General features: G+C 35.5%; 2 protein-coding genes across 19 annotated transcripts in view; one reads left to right on the top strand and one right to left on the bottom strand.

Moving 5' to 3' along the window:
* The window catches only part of LOC147365945 (thiosulfate sulfurtransferase/rhodanese-like domain-containing protein 3), a 27457-nt gene extending 15026 nt beyond the window's left edge, over nt 1-12431 (top strand). For 2 of the 4 annotated variants that reach the window (XR_015133078.1, XR_015133077.1), the window contains 2 exons: nt 3833-4089; nt 10894-12431. Coding sequence is in view for 2 of the 4 variants with exons in the window: in XM_086317606.1 (XP_086173732.1) it covers nt 10894-10897 (4 nt within the window). In the remaining 2 variants the exon portion in view is untranslated. The remainder of the gene's footprint in view (nt 1-3832; nt 4090-10893) is intronic. The other 2 variants (XM_086317606.1, XM_086317604.1) reach the window with 1 other exon arrangement.
* The window catches only part of CCNC (cyclin C), a 25847-nt gene extending 6842 nt beyond the window's left edge, over nt 1-19005 (bottom strand). For 2 of the 15 annotated variants that reach the window (XR_015133072.1, XR_015133073.1), the window contains exons 1-10: nt 18846-19005; nt 12128-12234; nt 11229-11313; nt 10970-11039; nt 8902-8953; nt 3355-3410; nt 2584-2619; nt 2122-2192; nt 1784-1875; nt 1012-1079 (exon numbers count right to left, since the gene is read on the bottom strand). Coding sequence is in view for 6 of the 15 variants with exons in the window: in XM_086317596.1 (XP_086173722.1) it covers nt 1012-1079; nt 1784-1875; nt 2584-2619; nt 3355-3410; nt 8902-8953; nt 10970-11039; nt 11229-11313; nt 12128-12234; nt 18846-18877 (598 nt within the window). In the remaining 9 variants the exon portion in view is untranslated. Of the gene's footprint in view, nt 1-813; nt 904-1011; nt 1080-1783; nt 1876-1952; nt 2248-2583; nt 2620-3354; nt 3411-8901; nt 8954-10969; nt 11040-11228; nt 11314-12127; nt 12238-18710 lie in introns of those variants that run through there. The other 13 variants (XR_015133075.1, XR_015133076.1, XR_015133068.1 and 10 more) reach the window with 10 other exon arrangements.

Here is a 19005-nt window from a genome sequence, read left to right as displayed (position 1 = left end):
TTGAATAAAGAAATTTAAATGTTTCAACACACAGAGACAGCAGAATCGATGAGCCTGCCAGGGGAAGAACAAAAAGAGCATGGATGACAGAGATGTGGCACACAGCCTTCCTACCCATGCAGATCTCAGCATTCCTCCCCACTGAACCCAGATGCCACTTCAGAATCCTTCCAAACACAGGACTCCAGCGAGCCTCCAGTACTATAAAAGTATAACCTATTTGCCATCCCTCATGTAAGAAGGCTGAGAAACATAAACATTAAAGGGGTAACTGAATACAGAGAAACCAATGAAAATAAGTCTGAACTGGTAAAAGAATACGGAGGAAATCAAGAAGACAAGAGTTATGGAAATGAAGACAGAAAGGAAACAGAAACTAACAAGTGCCTAATATATGGCAGGCATTATTTAAAAGAAAGCTTAATTCCTGTAACAAATTTATACAGAGTTTTAGTACCGCCCACATTTTATAATTAAGGAAACAAACTCAAAAAGGGTTAGGTAATTTTCCCACAAATGTAAATTAAAGGAAGTTTAAACCTAAAACCATCTGTTCTATTAGTAATTCATGACAGTACTGCCTTTCACAGATAAAACTGACAGAATAGTGGCTAACTTTCCCTCCAGCAAGGCACTAAGGACCACAAAAGGCTCCTTTATTTGACCTCTGAGGACTTAACTGGGCTCAGGAAATGAAAGACTTAATTTTATATAAATATCAACTAATGTTAAAAGTCTTAATTCCAAACTTCTCTGCCAAAAAACTCATATACTGGTTAAAATTATTTTAAGCGATTAAAAAAAAAAACTTACCAAAAAAGGGGGGTGGGGGGGAAATAATCCTGATTTGTGACAGTTGCAGTTCATATTATTGAAAGTTCACATGCAAGGAATAGTCTATTACTTCAAGGAACATAAAAACATAAAGCACAATAGGGTGAAATTTCTTTTAGGATGAGCTAAATAGGTTTATAATAATTTAGCTAATAAAGATACACCACATTTACATACCTAAAGCTATCATGAAAGGAGGATACAGTAGGCAAAGATCCGTTCTGTAGGTATCATTCACTATCCTCCTATAGAAATGTAAATCATGTTATTACTGAAAGCAGAACTACTTCATATGATTGTACATTTCCCTCCAGAGAGGGCCAGATTTCCCCTATCTGTATATATTTATATCTCTTTTATATTACTTTAACAGACATAAAGGTGAAAACATCAAAGGAAAAAGATGGATACATGAATGTGACAATAAGCCAATTTATTGAATAAAATTACAGCTAAATATATTTAAATTTTTAAAACTTCATAATAAATTTTAATATAAGAAAGTTTTTTCTAAAATTAGAAAATCAGTTAGGAAACTAGAAATTATACAAAATATTAATATGTATGCTGAATACCACCCAAAATATTCTGATTAAAGATAACATTTTTAAATTTATTTTACTGAAGTATAGTTGAAATCAGTGTTCATTTCTGCTTACAGCACAGTGATTCAGTTATACATTCCATTATTGTTTAAAGATAAAATCTTAATTTTCATGTAAACTGTTTTTCATAAGAATCAAATTTTAATGGAAATATCCATCAAATAGATCTTTATCATTTTAGCATTTATTCCCACATAGTTATTAAAATTCAATAAGCAGATATTTCACTGAACATAAAATATCTTGGGGCACTGTTTACTTTAAAAATGCTAAACTTCATATTTAATTGTCAACCTTCCTAACTAATAACATGTCACACTATGAATAACTTCTGTTCTAATTACCATGCAAGGGGAAGCAACATGTCTTCTTGGCCCATGTCCTGCACATACTGGAGCAAAGGTCTATAAGGATGATACACTATCAAGCAACAATCCTAGAAACAGTTTAAAAAATGTGTATGTATAAAAACAGATTTATTATAGCACAAAAACCTTATCATTACCCAACTGATTTTTAATTGTATATTTCAAAATGTATTTTTTTCTATTTTTAATAGTGTATTTCAAAATGTATTTTTTTTCTAACTCATGCTTGCTTCCCTCTTGTTCTCTTAAGCAAGCAGCATGGCAGCCCTAAACTCTACTGTAACAGTGAAGGCAGTGCTCTCTCTGGAATATACCTTGGTAAATCGGTTGGCAGTCAGTCAGCATCCATTCCCTTAGAGACTCAAAGTGTCACATCTGCAACACACTGAAACCTCTTATTAGCCTATAAATCCGTAATTCCCAACTGGTGGAGCAGAATTCTGCCAAAGACATAATCTATCTTTAAATAATCCCACACATATACACAAATTGTGCAAATAATTTACAGTGGTTTACTGTCCTGACTGGTTTGATTGTAATCCTATTATAGTTACTATAGAACAGAAAACACTTCCCATCCTAAGTAAGATATACAATTTTACAGGCTTCCAAGAGCATACAGGTGATGATGCCACTACGAACTATGGTTTACCATCACATATTACTCGGATGGTTTTAAAATGCACCTCCCTACAATTATTTCTTTAAATTTATGACTTCACTAAATTTGAAAGTTAAGTTTTACTCTATTAACCATAAGGAAGAAATATACTTACCATTAATTCTAAAAGATAGAATTCACATTCTAATACCTGTTTTAAAAAGATTATAAATGTCAACATGAAAGCAAATTAAATTGAGTCTACTTAGGTTAACATAAGAATATATAGCTATTTATCAAAAGTTCTAAAATGTTTTTAAATCAAGAAAACAACAGCTTATGTCAAAATGAACGTATGCTATAAAAAATTACTTTTTACACAATGCATGCAACTGTGATTATGAGACATTTTAATTCTTGTAAGGAAAAGCCTGTCTCATATAAGCATTCTTATTACTTGTTTTTATTTAAAATATCCTGTATAAACTTCAGATTTTATAATACACTTTCCACTCAACAAATGCAAAAACACAATTATCTCCACTTAAATATCATTCTTGTTACAAATCAATAATAGAAGAGTACTAAAATGAAACAAAAATACAATTTAAAGAGAAAAAAAAAAAACCCTTGCAAGGTGGAAAAAGAATATGTCTATTAAAATGGCAATAGAAATTCATCTTTTCCAGAGCGCCCCTGACATCAGTATTATTAAAAAAGCTCCCAATGTGATTTAATGGGCACCCAGGGTTAATAACCACAGCTATAAATTATTTTTTTTTATGATAGAAGCAGGTTACCTTTAATTTAGAAATAAAGTCCACATTCTTGTACAATTTTAAATTGCCATTTCTAGGAGACTATTCAGTTTATTTTAATATAAAATGGAGATATAGTTTATATACACAGCTTTGACAAGTAGTTTTATTTTATACAATATACTTACATGGTTCATCTTATAAGGAAATTCCTTTGGAAAGGCATATGAAAATCTAGTTTTCACTGAGAAAACAAACAAAAAAACTTAAACTGAGAAAATGGGGAGATCATTAACACAAACTTTTTTAATACAGTGTAAAATATTCATGGTAAAGCTAAATCATTTTTAGTAAGAACTCTTGAGGAAGCTTAGAGATGAAGATTTTTCTTCCTTTCTCAGGCAATGGGAAAGACTGAGTGGAAGAAAGCTCTAGGACCCCATCCAAATTACAATTAGAGAGTTTCAATGATATATTTAATATATTAAGACAGGATTCTGCTGCTTAAAAAATACAGGAAATGGGAAAAAAATCAATGGCTTTTATCATTTCTAAAATCTGTTCAGCTCTAGAATGGTATTTCTTTATTCTTTAGTAATTTAGCTTAAAAGGAACACGGGTTATATATGTGTTTACAAGTATCTATCTATTTGTAAATATATACAGTTGACCTTGGGCTTCCCTGGTGGTTCAGACGGTAAAGAATCTGCCTGCAATGTGGGAGACATGGGTTTAATCCCTGAATTGGGAAGATCCCTTGGAGGAGGGCCCTGGAGAATCCTCATGGACAGAGGAGCCTGGTGGGCTACAGTCCATGGAGTCACACAGAGTTGGATACAACTGAGCAACTAAGCAAAGCACAGCTGATCCTTGAACAACACAGATATGAACTGTGTCTACACATACATGGATTTTCCCAATAAGTAAGTACTATATGAGCCAAAGTTCTATATGCAGATTTCTCAACTTAGCAGAGTTGGTGTCCCGATCCCCTGTGTTATTCAAGGTAAACTATATATATATAAATATTAGAAGGATAATATAACCAAAAAATGTTAACAGTGGTTATCTCTGAGATTTAAGGGTTTTTACTGATCTGAACATTCTAAACATTTTATAATATGTATTTTTTTTATCAAATGATACATTTTAATAAAATCATGAATATACATGCAAAGGGCTCTAGGATTTTCTTCAAAACTACACACACACATACACACAGTTACTACTTAGTCACCAAAAAAGTACAAATGAAAACACTGTTAATCAATCCTCTTATCTCCTCAAAAAAGGTAGGAATTGAGTATTCTAACAGCTCATTTAGATAGGTAACATCTGTCAAGATCTGAAATCTTAAACCACTTAAACTTGACATTAGGAACTGTCTACTTAACCTTTCCATTCCTCTCCTTTTAGTTATTAGTAACTTAAAAATGATCACCTATTAAAGTTTCTAAGATTTATAAATCTCCCTCTGCTTTTTTTGTTTTTAAATAAATTTTTTGGCCAGGCTGCATGCCATGTGGAATCGTACTTCCCTGACCAGGGACTGAACCTGGGCCCCAGCAGTGAAAGCTCCAAGTCCTAACCACTGGTCCTCCAGGAAACTCCTGGTGGCTTTTGAATTATGATAAAATATACATTACATAAAATTTATCATCTTTAACTCTTTTTAAGTATATAGTTCAGTAGTATTAATTACATTTGCAATAGTGTATGGGCTTCCCCAGTGGCGCTAGTGGTAAAGAAACTGTCTCCCAGGACCAGAGACATAAGAGACAAGGGTTCAATCCCTGGGTTGGGAAGATCCCCTGGAGGACATGGCAACCCACTCCAGTATTCTTGCCTAGAGAATCCCACAGACAGAGGAGCCTGGCAGGCTACAGTCAACAGAGTCACAAAGAGTTGGACATGACTGAAGTGACTGAGCATGCATGCAGGTACACTTCATCTCCAAAATTCTTTCTCCTGCAAAACTGAAAATGCCCCCTTTCTCTCCCTCCCTCCAGTCCCTGGCAGCCACTATTCTACTTTCCATCTCTATTAATTTGATTATTATAATTACCTCATGTAACTCAGCAGTGGCCACAGGACTGGAAAAGATCAGTTTTCACTCCAATCCCAAAAAAGGCAATGCCAAAGAATGCTCAAACTACCGCACAATTGCACTCATCTCACACGCTAGTAAAGTAATGCTCAAAATTCTCCAAGTCAGGCTTCAGCAATATGTGAACCGTGAACTTCCTGACGTTCAAGCTGGTTTTAGAAAAGGCAGAGGAACCAGAGATCAAATTGCCAACATCCGCTGGATCATGGACAAAGCAAGAGAGTTCCAGAAAAACATCTATTTCTGCTTTATTGACTATGCCAAAGCCTTTGACTGTGTGGCTCACAATAAACTGTGGAAAATTCTGAAAGAGATGGGAATACCAGACCACCTGACCTGCCTCTTGAGAAATGTGTATGCAGGTCAGGAAGCAACAGTTAGAACTGGACACGGAACAACAGACTGGTTCCAAAGGAAAAGGAGTACGTCAAGGCTGGATATTGTCACCCTGCTTATTTAACTTACATGCAGAGTACATCATGAGAAACGCTGGACTGAAGAAACACAAGCTGGAATCAAGATTGCCGGGAGAAATCTCAATAACCTCAGAGATGCAGATGACACCACCCTTATGGCAGAAAGGGAAGAGGAACTAAAGAACCTCTTGATGAAAGTGAAAGTGGAGAGTGAAAAAGTTGGCTTAAAGCTCAACATTCAGAAAACAAAGATCATGGCATCTGGTCCCATCACTTCATGGGAAATAGGTGGGGAAACAGTGTCAGACTTTATTTTTTTGGGCTCCAAAATCACTGAAGATGGTGACTGCAGCCATGAAATTAAAAGACACTTGCTCCTTGGAAGGAAAGTTATGACCAACCTAGATAGCATATTCAAAAGCAGACATTACTTTGCCAACTAAGGTCCGTCTAGTCAAGGCTATGGTTTTTCCTGTGGTCATGTATGGATGTGAGAGTTGGACTGTGAAGAAGGCTGAGCACCAAACAATTGATGCTTTTGAACTGTGGTGTTGGAGAAGACTCTTGAGAGTCCCCTGGACTGCAAGGAGATCCAACCAGTCCATTCTGAAGGAGATCAGCCCTGGGATTTCTTTGGAAGGAATGATGCTAAAGCTGAAACTCCAGTACTTTGGCCACCTCATGAGAAGAGTTGACTCACTGGAAAAGACCCTGATGCTGGGAGGGATTGGGGGCAGGAGGAGAAGGGGACAGCAGAGGATGAGATGGCTGGATGGCATCACTGACTCGATGGACGTGAGTCTGGGTGAACTCCGGGAGTTGGTGATGTACAGGGAGGCCTGGCGTGCTGCGATTCATGGGGTCACAAAGAGTCGGACACGACTAAGCGACTCGACTGAACTGAACTGAACTGAAGTGGAATCACACAGATTTACATTTTTGTGACTGGCTTATTTCACCTATCATAGTATCCTCAAGGTTCATCCATGCCGTATCACATAAAAAACTTCAAAATTTGTCCATCGACTTACACTCAAACTCTCCTCCAATTCATCTTACGTAATTCTGCCAGAATCACTTCCCAACACACAATTCTGGAATCACCCTCATGTTGAAAAAAAGCTATGAAAGGTACCACCACTGACAACAGAACAAGCTACAGATTCCTCACTGAAGGCCATCTATTATCTGGCCTTAGTCAGGTAGTGCTATTTTCCCACTATTTCTTTACTCACCATTTGCCGAATGTAACTCATTAGCTTTTCCATATATTTATTAACTGAACTGTTCAATGTTCCTAGGGTGTCTTTCCCCTGCATTTCCTTGGGTACAAATTCTTTATCAAATTCTATTTAAGTCTTTTTGGATTCATCTAACAAATCATCTTTGCCCGTGTAAAACATTCACTGCATCCTCTATTACTCTTTTATGCCACTTACTTTCTTCTGTATTAGTATTTCTATATTGATGTCTTATTTTCTTGTCCTTTAATTCTTTGTACTTATTTTTCTATCCACCACTGCATCCAGTATAGTGTTTTCCAGTGATAACTGATGCTGCTACTGATGAACTTGATGATAGTCACAAGTTTACTGAGTACTATGGGGTGAATAATGTCCCTTCCCCCCAAATTACATTTTGAAGCCCTAACCCTCAATCTGACTAGATGCTGAGACAGGGCATTTAAAGAGGCAATTAAGGTTAAATGAGATCATAAGCATGGGGCCTTAATTCTATAAGAGCGGTATCCTTACAAAGGAAGAAATACTAGGGATGTACACACACAGAGAAAGGGGCATGTGAGGACACTGCAATAACGTAGGCATCTCCCAGCCAGGAAGAGGCCTTAACAGAAACTAACTTGTTGACACCCTCATCTTAGATTTCCAGCTTCCAAAATCCTGAGAAAATAAATAAATGTTTAAACTGTGCAGGCTCTGGCATTTTGTTATGGCTGCCCTAGCAAATTGCTAATAACACACTGAGCAAAGCATGGTTCTAAGAGCTTTATTAATATTAACTTATTTGATCCTCTCAACAACCCTATGACATAGATGTTAATATACTCATATAACAGAGAGGTTATATTTTGCTTAATTTGCATGTCAAAAGCACTGGAGCTGAAATCTGAAACCTAAGCTGTCTGGGCCATATAATACACTATAAAAAAAAAAGCTTCGAAATAGGTATTTTACATTTTTTAAAATATACACCTTCTAAAAAATCTGGATAACAGAGACTAACTAAAGTAAGAAGAAAATAAGGCACCTATAATCTTCTCAGAGATGAGCACTGCTAATATTCTGGTAGATTTCCTTGTAGTCATTTTTCAATTTTTTAATAATACTGATTTTCCAGATGACAATTTAATCATCACTGGGATACATTTGGTATATTAAATTCTATGGCAACACTGATTATTACTCTTCTATCCTCAAAATAAGACATGACATGATAAAGATTCAATTTTATTAATACACTCTTTTCAGAAAGGGGAATGACCCCATAATATGAAACCTTGGCTCATAAACTTAAAACACCTTCTGTCTCTTCTGTGTAAGATCACAGGAGGAAAAAAAAAATTATCTTTTGTTAGGCGATATCTTTTGGCTTAACCTAGGAAGACGGAGCATAAGATAATATTGTTATTACCTTGTGTACAGTACTTTACAGTGTTATTTCCTTTAATTCCATCATTCACAGGTAGATAAACCCCATCTTTTTAGATAAAAAACTAAGTCCAAAAGGTAAAACAACTTGCTCAAAGTTACATAGCTGCTGCCTAGACCCAAACTGGTGCTTAGAATCAGCTCTAGGACTAAAGAGTCAGCATATTTTCCTGCACCGTATTTTTCCATATGGAGGAAAAATACATAATCTCCATCAAAGACGTAATTACAATTGCTGAAGAAATAGTTTACTTCACCCACAAGAGTAGCACAATAGCTAGTCATTATGGAGCAATAAAGTATAATAAAATTGAAAAACAAAAATTTTCTTTACCCTAATTACAAAATTAAGAGCCATAGAACTGATGTTTTTTGATCAATAGTAACTATCCATTTTTAGTAGTCAAAGTAATAACCTCACCTCAAGAGATTTAACAGACCAAACTAATCTCTCATAGCTCTCATAAACTGCAAAACATCTATGTCCTATGGAGCCTTCTTCAGAATTACAATTTTAAAGCAGGATATAATTTTTGCACTTACATACAGAAGTAGCAGCAGCAATCAATCTTGTATTTGAAACTACTCCAAATTCCTAGACAAAGAAAAGTAAATGAGACTAAATAAGTACACAGTAACCCAATGAACCTAAGTATATCTGAAGTCTATTAAAACAGAGTATTTCCTATGTTTCTCCGATGTTTGCAAAAGAATGATGTTCTTAAATATCTAAATTTATGACCTTTCCTTAAAATTACTTTAAACACAAATGCTTAAGTAATTTTATAATTTATTATTATTGGAAGGTACCAAAGTAGATAGCTCAGTTGGTAAATCATCTGCCTGCAATGCAGGAGACCCGGGTTCGATTCCTGGGTCGGGAAGATCCCCTGGAGAAGGAAATGGCAACCCACTCCAGGATTCTTGCCTGGAGAATCCTATGGACGGAGGAGCCTGACAGGCTACAGTCCACGGGGTTGCAAGAGGCAGACAGGACTTAGCAAATAAACCACCACACCACCAAAGTAGAAACCAAGCCCTAAAGTGACAGTGCCAGTTTTCTGTACTCAAATTCATTTCCATGGTATGGCATTAAGGCTTTGGACATCAGTTCCTATTTCTTCTTTGAACTTAACATACCACTGCTGTAAAAATAACAAATTTATGAGGTGATCTACCTTACATAGTCTTAATTAATTTGTAGCTAACCTTATAAAGTTAAAAGGTTGTATTCTTTTTTTTTCTGGCTGCACAGTACAGCCTGCGGGATCTTAGTTCCCTGACCAGGGATCCAACCCAGGCCCTCGGCAGTGACAGTATGGAGTCCAAACCACTGGACCACCAGGGATTTTCCCAAAGCTTCATTTTAAAACTGAAAAATCAAGAATTGGTTCCTTAGTCAAAAAAAGAAACTAATTACTAGAGCCTGTCCAAAAACCTTCAACCTACATCCTTATCTAATTGTGTTTGAACCCATGTATGCCTGTAGTATATATTTATATTTCATATAAACTTCAAGCCATAATAAATGAAACTGAAATTTAAACGGCTCAGACATTTTCTTAAATGACATTTCAATATAGTTCTCACACAACTGGATAAAACACAGAAAGATTTGGTCAAAGTTAAAAGATTTTTTTTAAATGCTATAACCAAATATGAAAGAATACATCATCTTCCAGGATAATTCTACCCAAAATTCTTCAAGCAAATACTTTCACTTAGTAAATTATAAGAGTTCTATTCAGTAAATCATGTAACAAAAGATATCTAACAAAGAAGACAAATTAAAACTCTAAGTTAATCTACAAGAAGTTTATAAAGATTTTTGTCTTGGTTTCCCATACTGGTTGTCCTTCAGATACATACAATTACATGGTAATATTTGGACAAGCCACCCCATAACACAGGCCTTTTATAAATACCTTCTTTTCCATTAAAGAACTTAAAAACAAAGTTGGTTCTACCTCCTTAAATTACCACTTACAATTAAATTCCATTCAGTATTCAGAAATACAATTACTATTCTAAACACAGCATCTAAAAATAGAAACATAATATAAAGGATTCATATTACTAAAGATTACAATGGATTATTATAAAGACCAGTTAATTATATCTGCTTTGTTGTCTGGATTTTAGCTGAGCTCTCTCAAAAATACTGTAAAGGTTAAGTAAGGTAAACAGAGATTTGGTCTTAGCTGAAAGTTCCCATCTTTCTCTTTCCCTCACCCAAACCATTCTTTGCTGGAAAGCATATAATAGCTATAACCTCCCCAGTGCTTGCTTTCCCACTTGCTTTTCCACAGCCCACTAGGCAGCCAATCAGGAGGCAAGAAGGGAAGCCAGCAGAACACAGGAAGCATGCAGAGGAAAAGGGAAAACATTCTCAGCTTACAGTGGACAAGCCGTACCATCTATGCAATACTCCTTAGTGCCAAACAACAAATGTCTTAGAGGCCAAAGATATTTCTTTGATCCTGTACAAATTTCAATATTTTATATAAATCGCCATCTGTTATTATTTTTACACAGGTAATGTGAAAACTGGAACAGATGAACCAATATACGTTGACTGTACTTTGATGAAGAACAGAAAAGGAATTCATACCTCTACTTTGGACGCCAAAAACACACATGTAGGAGCCATTAATACAGGATCTATACTTTTCAGAGAATACCTAAAATATGATTAAATAGTTAAATGTCATTCATACAGAAAACATATACGAAAACATTTCATATAGAAAATATTTATATGAGAAAAAAGAATAACTCTGGCAAACACATGATTCACTTATACAAGGTCATCAACATTAGATAAGGGTTTAAAATACGCATAAAATATTTCCAAAATAACACATCCCTACCTTGCATAGAATCTCTTGAAATAGACCGTAGCAGTGGCAATAACTTGTTGTCTTAATTTAAGATGTTCACCTAATGCTTGGATAACTAAAAGAGAAATAAAGTTAAATGTATTTCTGATATAATTAACATTTAACAATAGTTTCTATGTGGTTAAATGATGACTATATTCATTTTAACACAGAGAAAAACCTATACATGCTGTACAGCTCTACTTGGATCACAGTGGTCTAGTACTAGGGCTGAAAATTTGTTTAAAAATACATAGATCCACATAAACAATAACAAAAAAACAGAAATTGTCTCACAGTAAAAACTATTCTTGAATCAAGGAGACTGAATGATTATTTCCCTTCTACCTGCTAAGCATTTTCAATGCTTTTCATATTATTAGACACCTATCAGCATTATAACAACTACTTAATAAAGCTGATAAAAAACCCAAAATGAATCCTCAAAACAACAGAGAGGTAGTATTGCAATGAAAGTGGACAGAGAGTAATAAAGATTCTGTGACAAAGCTATCATGTGGCAGAACAAGGATCTTCTGACTCTAAATCCTAAAGCACACCTGTAAGATAGGAATGACCAATACAGGATGCCAATCCAAATAATCATTTATCCTCAAATGATTTAGCCAATCTTAAATTAAGTTTAATGATACATTATAAAAGCTTTGGGAAATTAATACTTTTGGGCTGTCTTGAGGGTCTCTAACATGTAAAATTCACAAAAGACTTTAAATCACTTTTAAAATGATATATAAATTATAAAAAGAACATACATGCAAATAAAAGTATAAAATAGGGACTAAAACAGTACATCACAAATTACTACAGAAAAACATTTAATTCAGAGGTAACCAACCGCACCATTTCAACCAATTAAAAGAAAAGTTTACCATTTGTAAAAAATATCTGTAATTTCCAATACTCTTCTTCCGAGAGAAACTTTAAATCTTTCTGGCGTTCCTTCAACAGATCTTGTTTATCCAAAATCCATTGTAAGCTAAAAAAGGCAAAGATTCAGACATTCTATAGAAAATTCACTAACAAAGTTATATAAAATATTCTAAGATTGAACAGGCTGCTAATATTGTGAGAAGTACAGAATACATGTAACCTTTAAATACAGTTTTTCACATTTCTTGGAACATTGACACTGAGAATGATCTCACTAATAAATGTAAATATGCCCTAAAAAAATCGGCTGTTTTATTCCTTCCTTCTCAGTCTATTGATCTGTCTCTCCCCACCCCAACCTCGTCACTATTCTGGTGTGTTTCATTGATCCTAAGACTGAGATCAAGATGCATCTTCAGTGATGCCTAGCATTTTAATAGGCAGTAATATTTACACTTTCTTAGTGACACAGAAATTATTTGATACCAATTGATGGTGCCTAAGATTTGAAGTATATCTTTTCTCAGTTGTTCATGAGTAACTAGAGTATCCTACTTCACAAATTCCATTCATGTTAAAAGCTGCTTCAGAATTTATTTTACCAATAGTCTCCTCCTCCTGCCTAGTCTATTTTTAAATAGACAAGGCAATTGACATGATCCCACAAAATACTCTACAACATGCTTTTGTCACTCAGTGTGTCTTGAAAGTTTTATGTCAGTGAATTTGTTATTCAGCATCCCTTTAAACTGATGCATGTTATTATGATGGATCATTATTTTGTTAATCCTTATTGATAGGCATGTAAGTTATTTTTTTCACTATTACAAGTAATGCTTTAATGAACATCTGCAATTCACCCTTGTATATCTGATTAATATATGGAACAACTTCTTAAAAGTAGAACTAATGGGTCAGTTTTGCTGGTAATTTTGATATGCGTTGTCGGCTTGCCTCCCACAGCAGTTTCCATTCACACGAGTGACATGAGTGTGTCATGAAATACTTGACCCAACAGGTTACTACCTATCTTTTTTTTTTTTTTAAGTTTTAAAATCTTTTAATAGTTCATTACACAGTATTTAAAAAAAAAAATACTTGGGCCTTTTAACTTTGTTGATCTACAGAGAGAATTAACAGTTAATTTTAAGGGAAGAAATGTGCTTAAGATATTGCTAGGTAAGATACCTATTCAAAACAAAGCTGTTCCTACTATAATCAAGCAAATTTTATACACAACTAGTTTGGGATATGACCTTTCTTGAGCTTATCCACCAGAGTGGAAATAATGTCTGTACCAAACCAAATGTTTGCATCACAATTAAAATCCAAACAGTTTTTTTAAAACAGTCAACTCAATCAAAACCCACTACTTCAGAATCAATAACTTCTTTGAAGCCACATTAACACTCAAATATGGTTAAGACTCAAATGCAGAAATTTGTTTGGTTGGAAAGCTAATTAAACTTCCAACTTTCTCAAACAGAATTACAAAAAGGCAAAATTGTGTTTTTCACAGAGATACAGTCCACTGGAATCCCTAGCACTGGACGGCTGTTAAGAGTATTAGAGTCCTGAGATAATAAGGAGTCCAGGCATCCTTTAGACAGTCTTCTGTTGTCCTTTCTTCCCACTACCTATGTTTTAAATAATTTACAATTTTAAGGCAAATTAGCATTTCACTATTTTATTTAAATTTACTTCTAAGGTAAAACCTTTATTGTTTTAATAAAGTTCTTTGGTACACTGTAATTCTAAAACTGAGCGACTGAACTGAACTGAATTCTTACATGACCATTTTTCTAATAGTATGGTCATCTTTTTTATGATTCAGATAGTCTTATGATCTAAAATTTGTATATTATGGATTAAAAAATCATTTCTTTGTCAAATATGCTCTATACATTCCCCAATACATGATTTCTCAGTATTTAATGATTTGTGACACAGAAATTTGAATCATGTATTTATTCAAATTTATTTACATTTTACTTTGATTTTATGTTTGTCACACATGGGAAGGACTTCCCTGACACAAAATGACTTACAAAAAAATTTCCAGTTCAGTTCAGTCGCTCAGTCATGTCCAACTCTTTGCAACCCCGTGAACTGCAGAACACCAGGCCTCCCTGTCCATCACCAACTCCCAGAGTTTACCCAAACTCATGTCCACTGAGTCGGTGATGCCATCCAACCATCTCATCTTCTGTCGTCCCCTTCTCTTCCCACCCTCAATCTTTCCCAGGATCCAGGTCTTTTCAAATGAGTCACCCCTTCGCATCAGGTGGCCAAAGTACTGGAGTTTCAGCTTCAACATCATTTCCACATATTTTCTAATATCCCTAAGGCTTTTTTCTTTCAGTTTTTGTGATCCATCTGGAAACTGATATGGGGTATAAAGCAAGGATCCCACTAAATGTTTTGTTAAATGGTTATTCAAATGTCATCAGAATTTCACAGTGTATAATTCTATCATCATATTTGGATCTTCTTTATAATTTCTTATTTTTAATTTGTTTTTCTTGTTCTTATGCATTGTGCTTAGTCATTCAGTCATTTCTGACTTTGCAATCCATGGATTTTAGCCTGATAGGCTCCTCTGTCCATGGGATTTTTCAGGCAAGAATACTGGAGTGGGATGCCATTTCCTCCTCCAAAGGATCTTCCCAACTCAGGGATTGAACCCGCATCTCCTGTCTCCTGCATTGCTGGTGGATTCTTTACCCTCTGAGCCACAGGGGAAGCCATGTTATTTTAAAACATATATGCTTAGTTGCCCAGTCATGTCTGACTCTTTGCAACCCCATGGACTGTGTAGCCCACCAGGCTCCTCTGTCCATGGGGCTCTCCACGCAAGAATACTGGAATGGGTTGTCAGTCACTTCTCCAAATTTAAAACATACAAAATCAAGTAATTAAAATCTGGTATGGAAAAAACCTCTTGCTACTATTCTTTAGAAAATTTCTGGCAGTTCTATTATAATTATATATTATTCTAAAACACAAACTTTAGAATCATTATATCACGTCCCCAAAAAGGAAATTCATACAAAATTTTGTTTGGGACTGCATTATATTTAAAGGTCAATTAGGGAGAAATTATACCCTTACAATGATAGCATTCAAACTTCATTTATTAAAATCTTTATGTTCTACTTCTATAGGTCTTCCACATTTAAGTTTATTCTTGAATAGTTTATATTTTGTTACACTGTAAATTATTTTTTTCCATCAACATTAAAAAAAAGTTTTCAATTTTTAAATTTTGTTAACTGGTCATTTTATCAAACCTTTATTATTTCTAATAATGTTTCAATTAAATTTTCTGGTTAATTTTATCTCCTTGTATTTATAATTTTGTCATGTTTCATTATCCTACTAATTGGGCCTCCCCAGTGGCTCAGGAGTAAAGAATCCACCTGCAATGCAGAACACTCAGGAGACCCAGGTTCCATCCCTGAGTGGCGGAAGATCCCCTGGAGAAGGGCATGGCAACTCATTCCAGTATTCTTGAAGAATGAATGAACTGTCCATGGACAATCTCATGGACAGAGAAGCTTGGCAGGCTACAGTTCATGGGGTCGCAAAGAGTCACGACTGAAGTCACTACGTACAAGCACGAGCATCCTACTAATTACATTAGTAGTAGCATATTCAGACCAACCTTAAAGAGGCATCCTAATTTTCCTAATGTTTCACCATTATATATCTCCTAATGTTTCACCATTAATGCTCTGATATGTATTCACGACATTACCATCCCATTTCTCTTTTAGTAAGAGCTTTAGTCAAGAATGAATGTTGGAAAAAAAAAAGAATTAATTTTATTAGGTGTCTTTTTAATGCCTTCACTGTTTACTAACAGATTTCCTAATATTGACTAATTTCTACAATAAAACCAGTGTCATTTTTTATACTTGTAATGTGGGACTCTGATAGTAATTTACATTTATATCAATATTTGAAAGTGACCATTGTTGGTGCTACATTTGCTAGATTTTTATCTGTGTTACCATGGCCTCAAGAGAACTGGAAAACTTTTCATGTGAATTGGAACAACTTTAATGGCAGATCCTCTTGAAAGTGGGTAAAAATTTACCTATGAAATAATGTGGGCCTGGAGCAATTTTTAAAGAAGTAGCTCTCTGATAACTTTGTTCTGGCTTTACAATTTACTTTGAAAATGGAGATAACCCAAAGGTACATCTGTGATTACTTACTTTTCTCATACATAATTCTGTATTTCTGCATCACCGACTAGATGGACATGAGTTTGAGCAAGCTCCAGGAGTTGGTGATGGACAGGGAACCCTAGTAGTGCTATAGCCCATGGGGTCACAAAGAGTCGGACACGACTGAGGGACTGAACTGATCATTCCTTTTCCCCTAAATTCAGTAGCATAGTTTAGTCTACTGTTTTGGTTTTCCCTTCCAAAGAGGCAGCTTTTATAATTTGACTGTTTTTTCCTTTTCAATATCAGTGTTACCTTTATTATGCCTGTTTTTTCTTAGATTTATTTCACTGTTTCCTTTTTAATATTCTGAAGTAAAATATATAATTTTTATTCTTTTTCAGTTATTCAAGATGTTAACTTTCTTATATATTTGGCTTTGGCCACATTCCATAGACACGAATATATATTAATCTCGTTATACCATTTCCTAGATAATATGTAACTGTATTTTAAATGTTCTCTTTGATACAATAAAATATCCAGAGTTGGTTTTGTACTTTTATTTTTTGTTACCTGTTCATTATTTCAGTCAACCAGCAAATGTCTAGTGTCCTTCTAGTTTTACTGCACCATGGTCAAAGAATGTATCATGTTCTACTTAACTTCCTGAAAAATACTACCAGTGTCTCTGTTTCAAAATCATCAATTTCTTCTCCACAGTCATTTCAAATATTTAAAAAGATAAATTCCACAAACAACTATTTTCAAGTTTTTCTTCACCAGTTAACACCACGTATTCTCAAATTTAAAATTACACATGATTCACCATTATTTCCTGTGTTACTAAGGAAAAAAAAAACTGCCATGCTGATAGCAGCAATGTTATCCATTTTTTAACTGCTGCTGGCAGCAGTTAACGTTAAAGGGCAATTTAAAGCCATGAAAACTCATATCAATCTTCCTCTTTCACCAAAATCACCTAAAACAGTGGCTTTCATGTTTTTGTTTTTCCTGAATTGACTGTCTTGTCTTTCATATTTGTTACCTTTTGCAGATCAGGGACTCCATGATTCCCAAGGGATCTGAGTAAGATAAAGTGGCCCCTTCCTTCAGGACTATTTGAATAGGGAGGCAAGGATAGTTTTCAAAACAGCACATTTAACATTATAATAATTTTATATTTGAAAAGTGAAAAAGTGAATTGATTTTATAAAATAGATCCTGCCCCCCTTTTAATAAGCCAACAGTAAATGAAAGCATAATGAAAAGACTTATCAAAGGGTCGAACTTCTTTTTTTTTTAAGTTGAAAAAGGGCTGTAACTTCTGATAAACAAGAGCTGGCTATCTGTCAAGTTTTTCAGCTTCTTTCAAAGTTTACCAGAATACTACTGCTTCACTACCGAAATTTCCCAAATTTTAATTTTGCCCAAGCAAATATTTCAGTCAGTGAACACAGTGCAAATTAAATATGATCGTAAAGCTTCTATAGCCTTTCATCTCCAGAGAACCACTTATAGCAAGAAAACCTGCTTTTCTGAAAGTAGGTTTTAAAGCCCATTGTTTCTTTTTTCTAGTGCAAACTGCTAAAATACCAATTGAATAATATAGGAATCCATCCTCACACTCAAAATTTAGTTACTTATGCTCTCTTGGCATGAAAAACTATTTACACTAAGATACCATCAGGTTCTGTTCGTCTTTCAACTATACACTGTATAGCCTACCCAAAGTTCAATTAGTCCCACCACTATCGTCCTATCTGCTTACACAAATGTATTTAGGGAGAAATGTTTTCAATATTACTCTAGTTATTCCACGGTACAGACGTCAACAAAAACTTATTCATGAAAACACGTTAAAGATATTGGTAAAGTCTCTAGAAAATACACTTTTAAAACAAAACAAGAGACACAGACTAACAAAATGGGCAAATGTTGAGAGCACTTGATCTATATCTTACAAACATAAATACCATATAGGCTTAAAGGCAGTGGCAGAATGCGGTTCATGAGCAGAAACAAGCCTGACTCCCTCCTTTCCCTGGAGTAATATTAATCCGCTCAACACAGAAGAAAAATGACAAAAGACTACTGATGCCAACCTACTTTACAAATATCAGGCGAGAGCGAACCACAACTGTCCTGAGAAGCCAGCCTCACAGTTCTGAACTGTGTCACATTTCCCATACCTGTGCCCATCCCATATCCCAACCCTCGCCAGCCCCGCCTCTCCCCTGCCCCCAACCTCGGCCTAGCTAAACCAAAAATCAGAAGCTAAAACTCTCGAACCTTCTTTCCCCGGAGACGCAATCCCTCTTTACCCACCGCCGCCAAGAAATTTTCTACCACTCCGAAACCCGGCCAAGGGGGCGCGGTGACGGGAGTCGCCGAAGAAAAAGCACATCCCGCCTCCGGCCGCCGCCTCCCGGGAGCCTCCGCAGCGCTCCGGACAGGGGCCGAGATCCAGGCCAAAAGGAGTCGCAGGCCCCGTACACCCAGCACGTCCAAGAGCCAGGACCGGAGAAAAAGGAAAGTCACTTACTAGTGGGAGCTCTGCCAAAAGTTCCCTGCCATGGAACACAGCTTGCCCTGATAAAAAAGCACCAGCCGGCGGAGCGGCGCGAGGAGCGACCATAGACCCAACACTCCCGGTCACCGCGCTCCTTGATCTGATGGACTCAGCTCCGCTCCACGGCGGCGAC

This window comes from Bos grunniens, chromosome 9, assembly GCF_055505025.1.
Source record: "Bos grunniens cultivar Pamir isolate PY7600 chromosome 9, Bosgru_T2T1.0, whole genome shotgun sequence".
NCBI classification, from domain to species: domain Eukaryota; kingdom Metazoa; phylum Chordata; class Mammalia; order Artiodactyla; family Bovidae; genus Bos; species Bos grunniens.
This window is presented reverse-complemented; position numbering and strand designations above follow the sequence as displayed.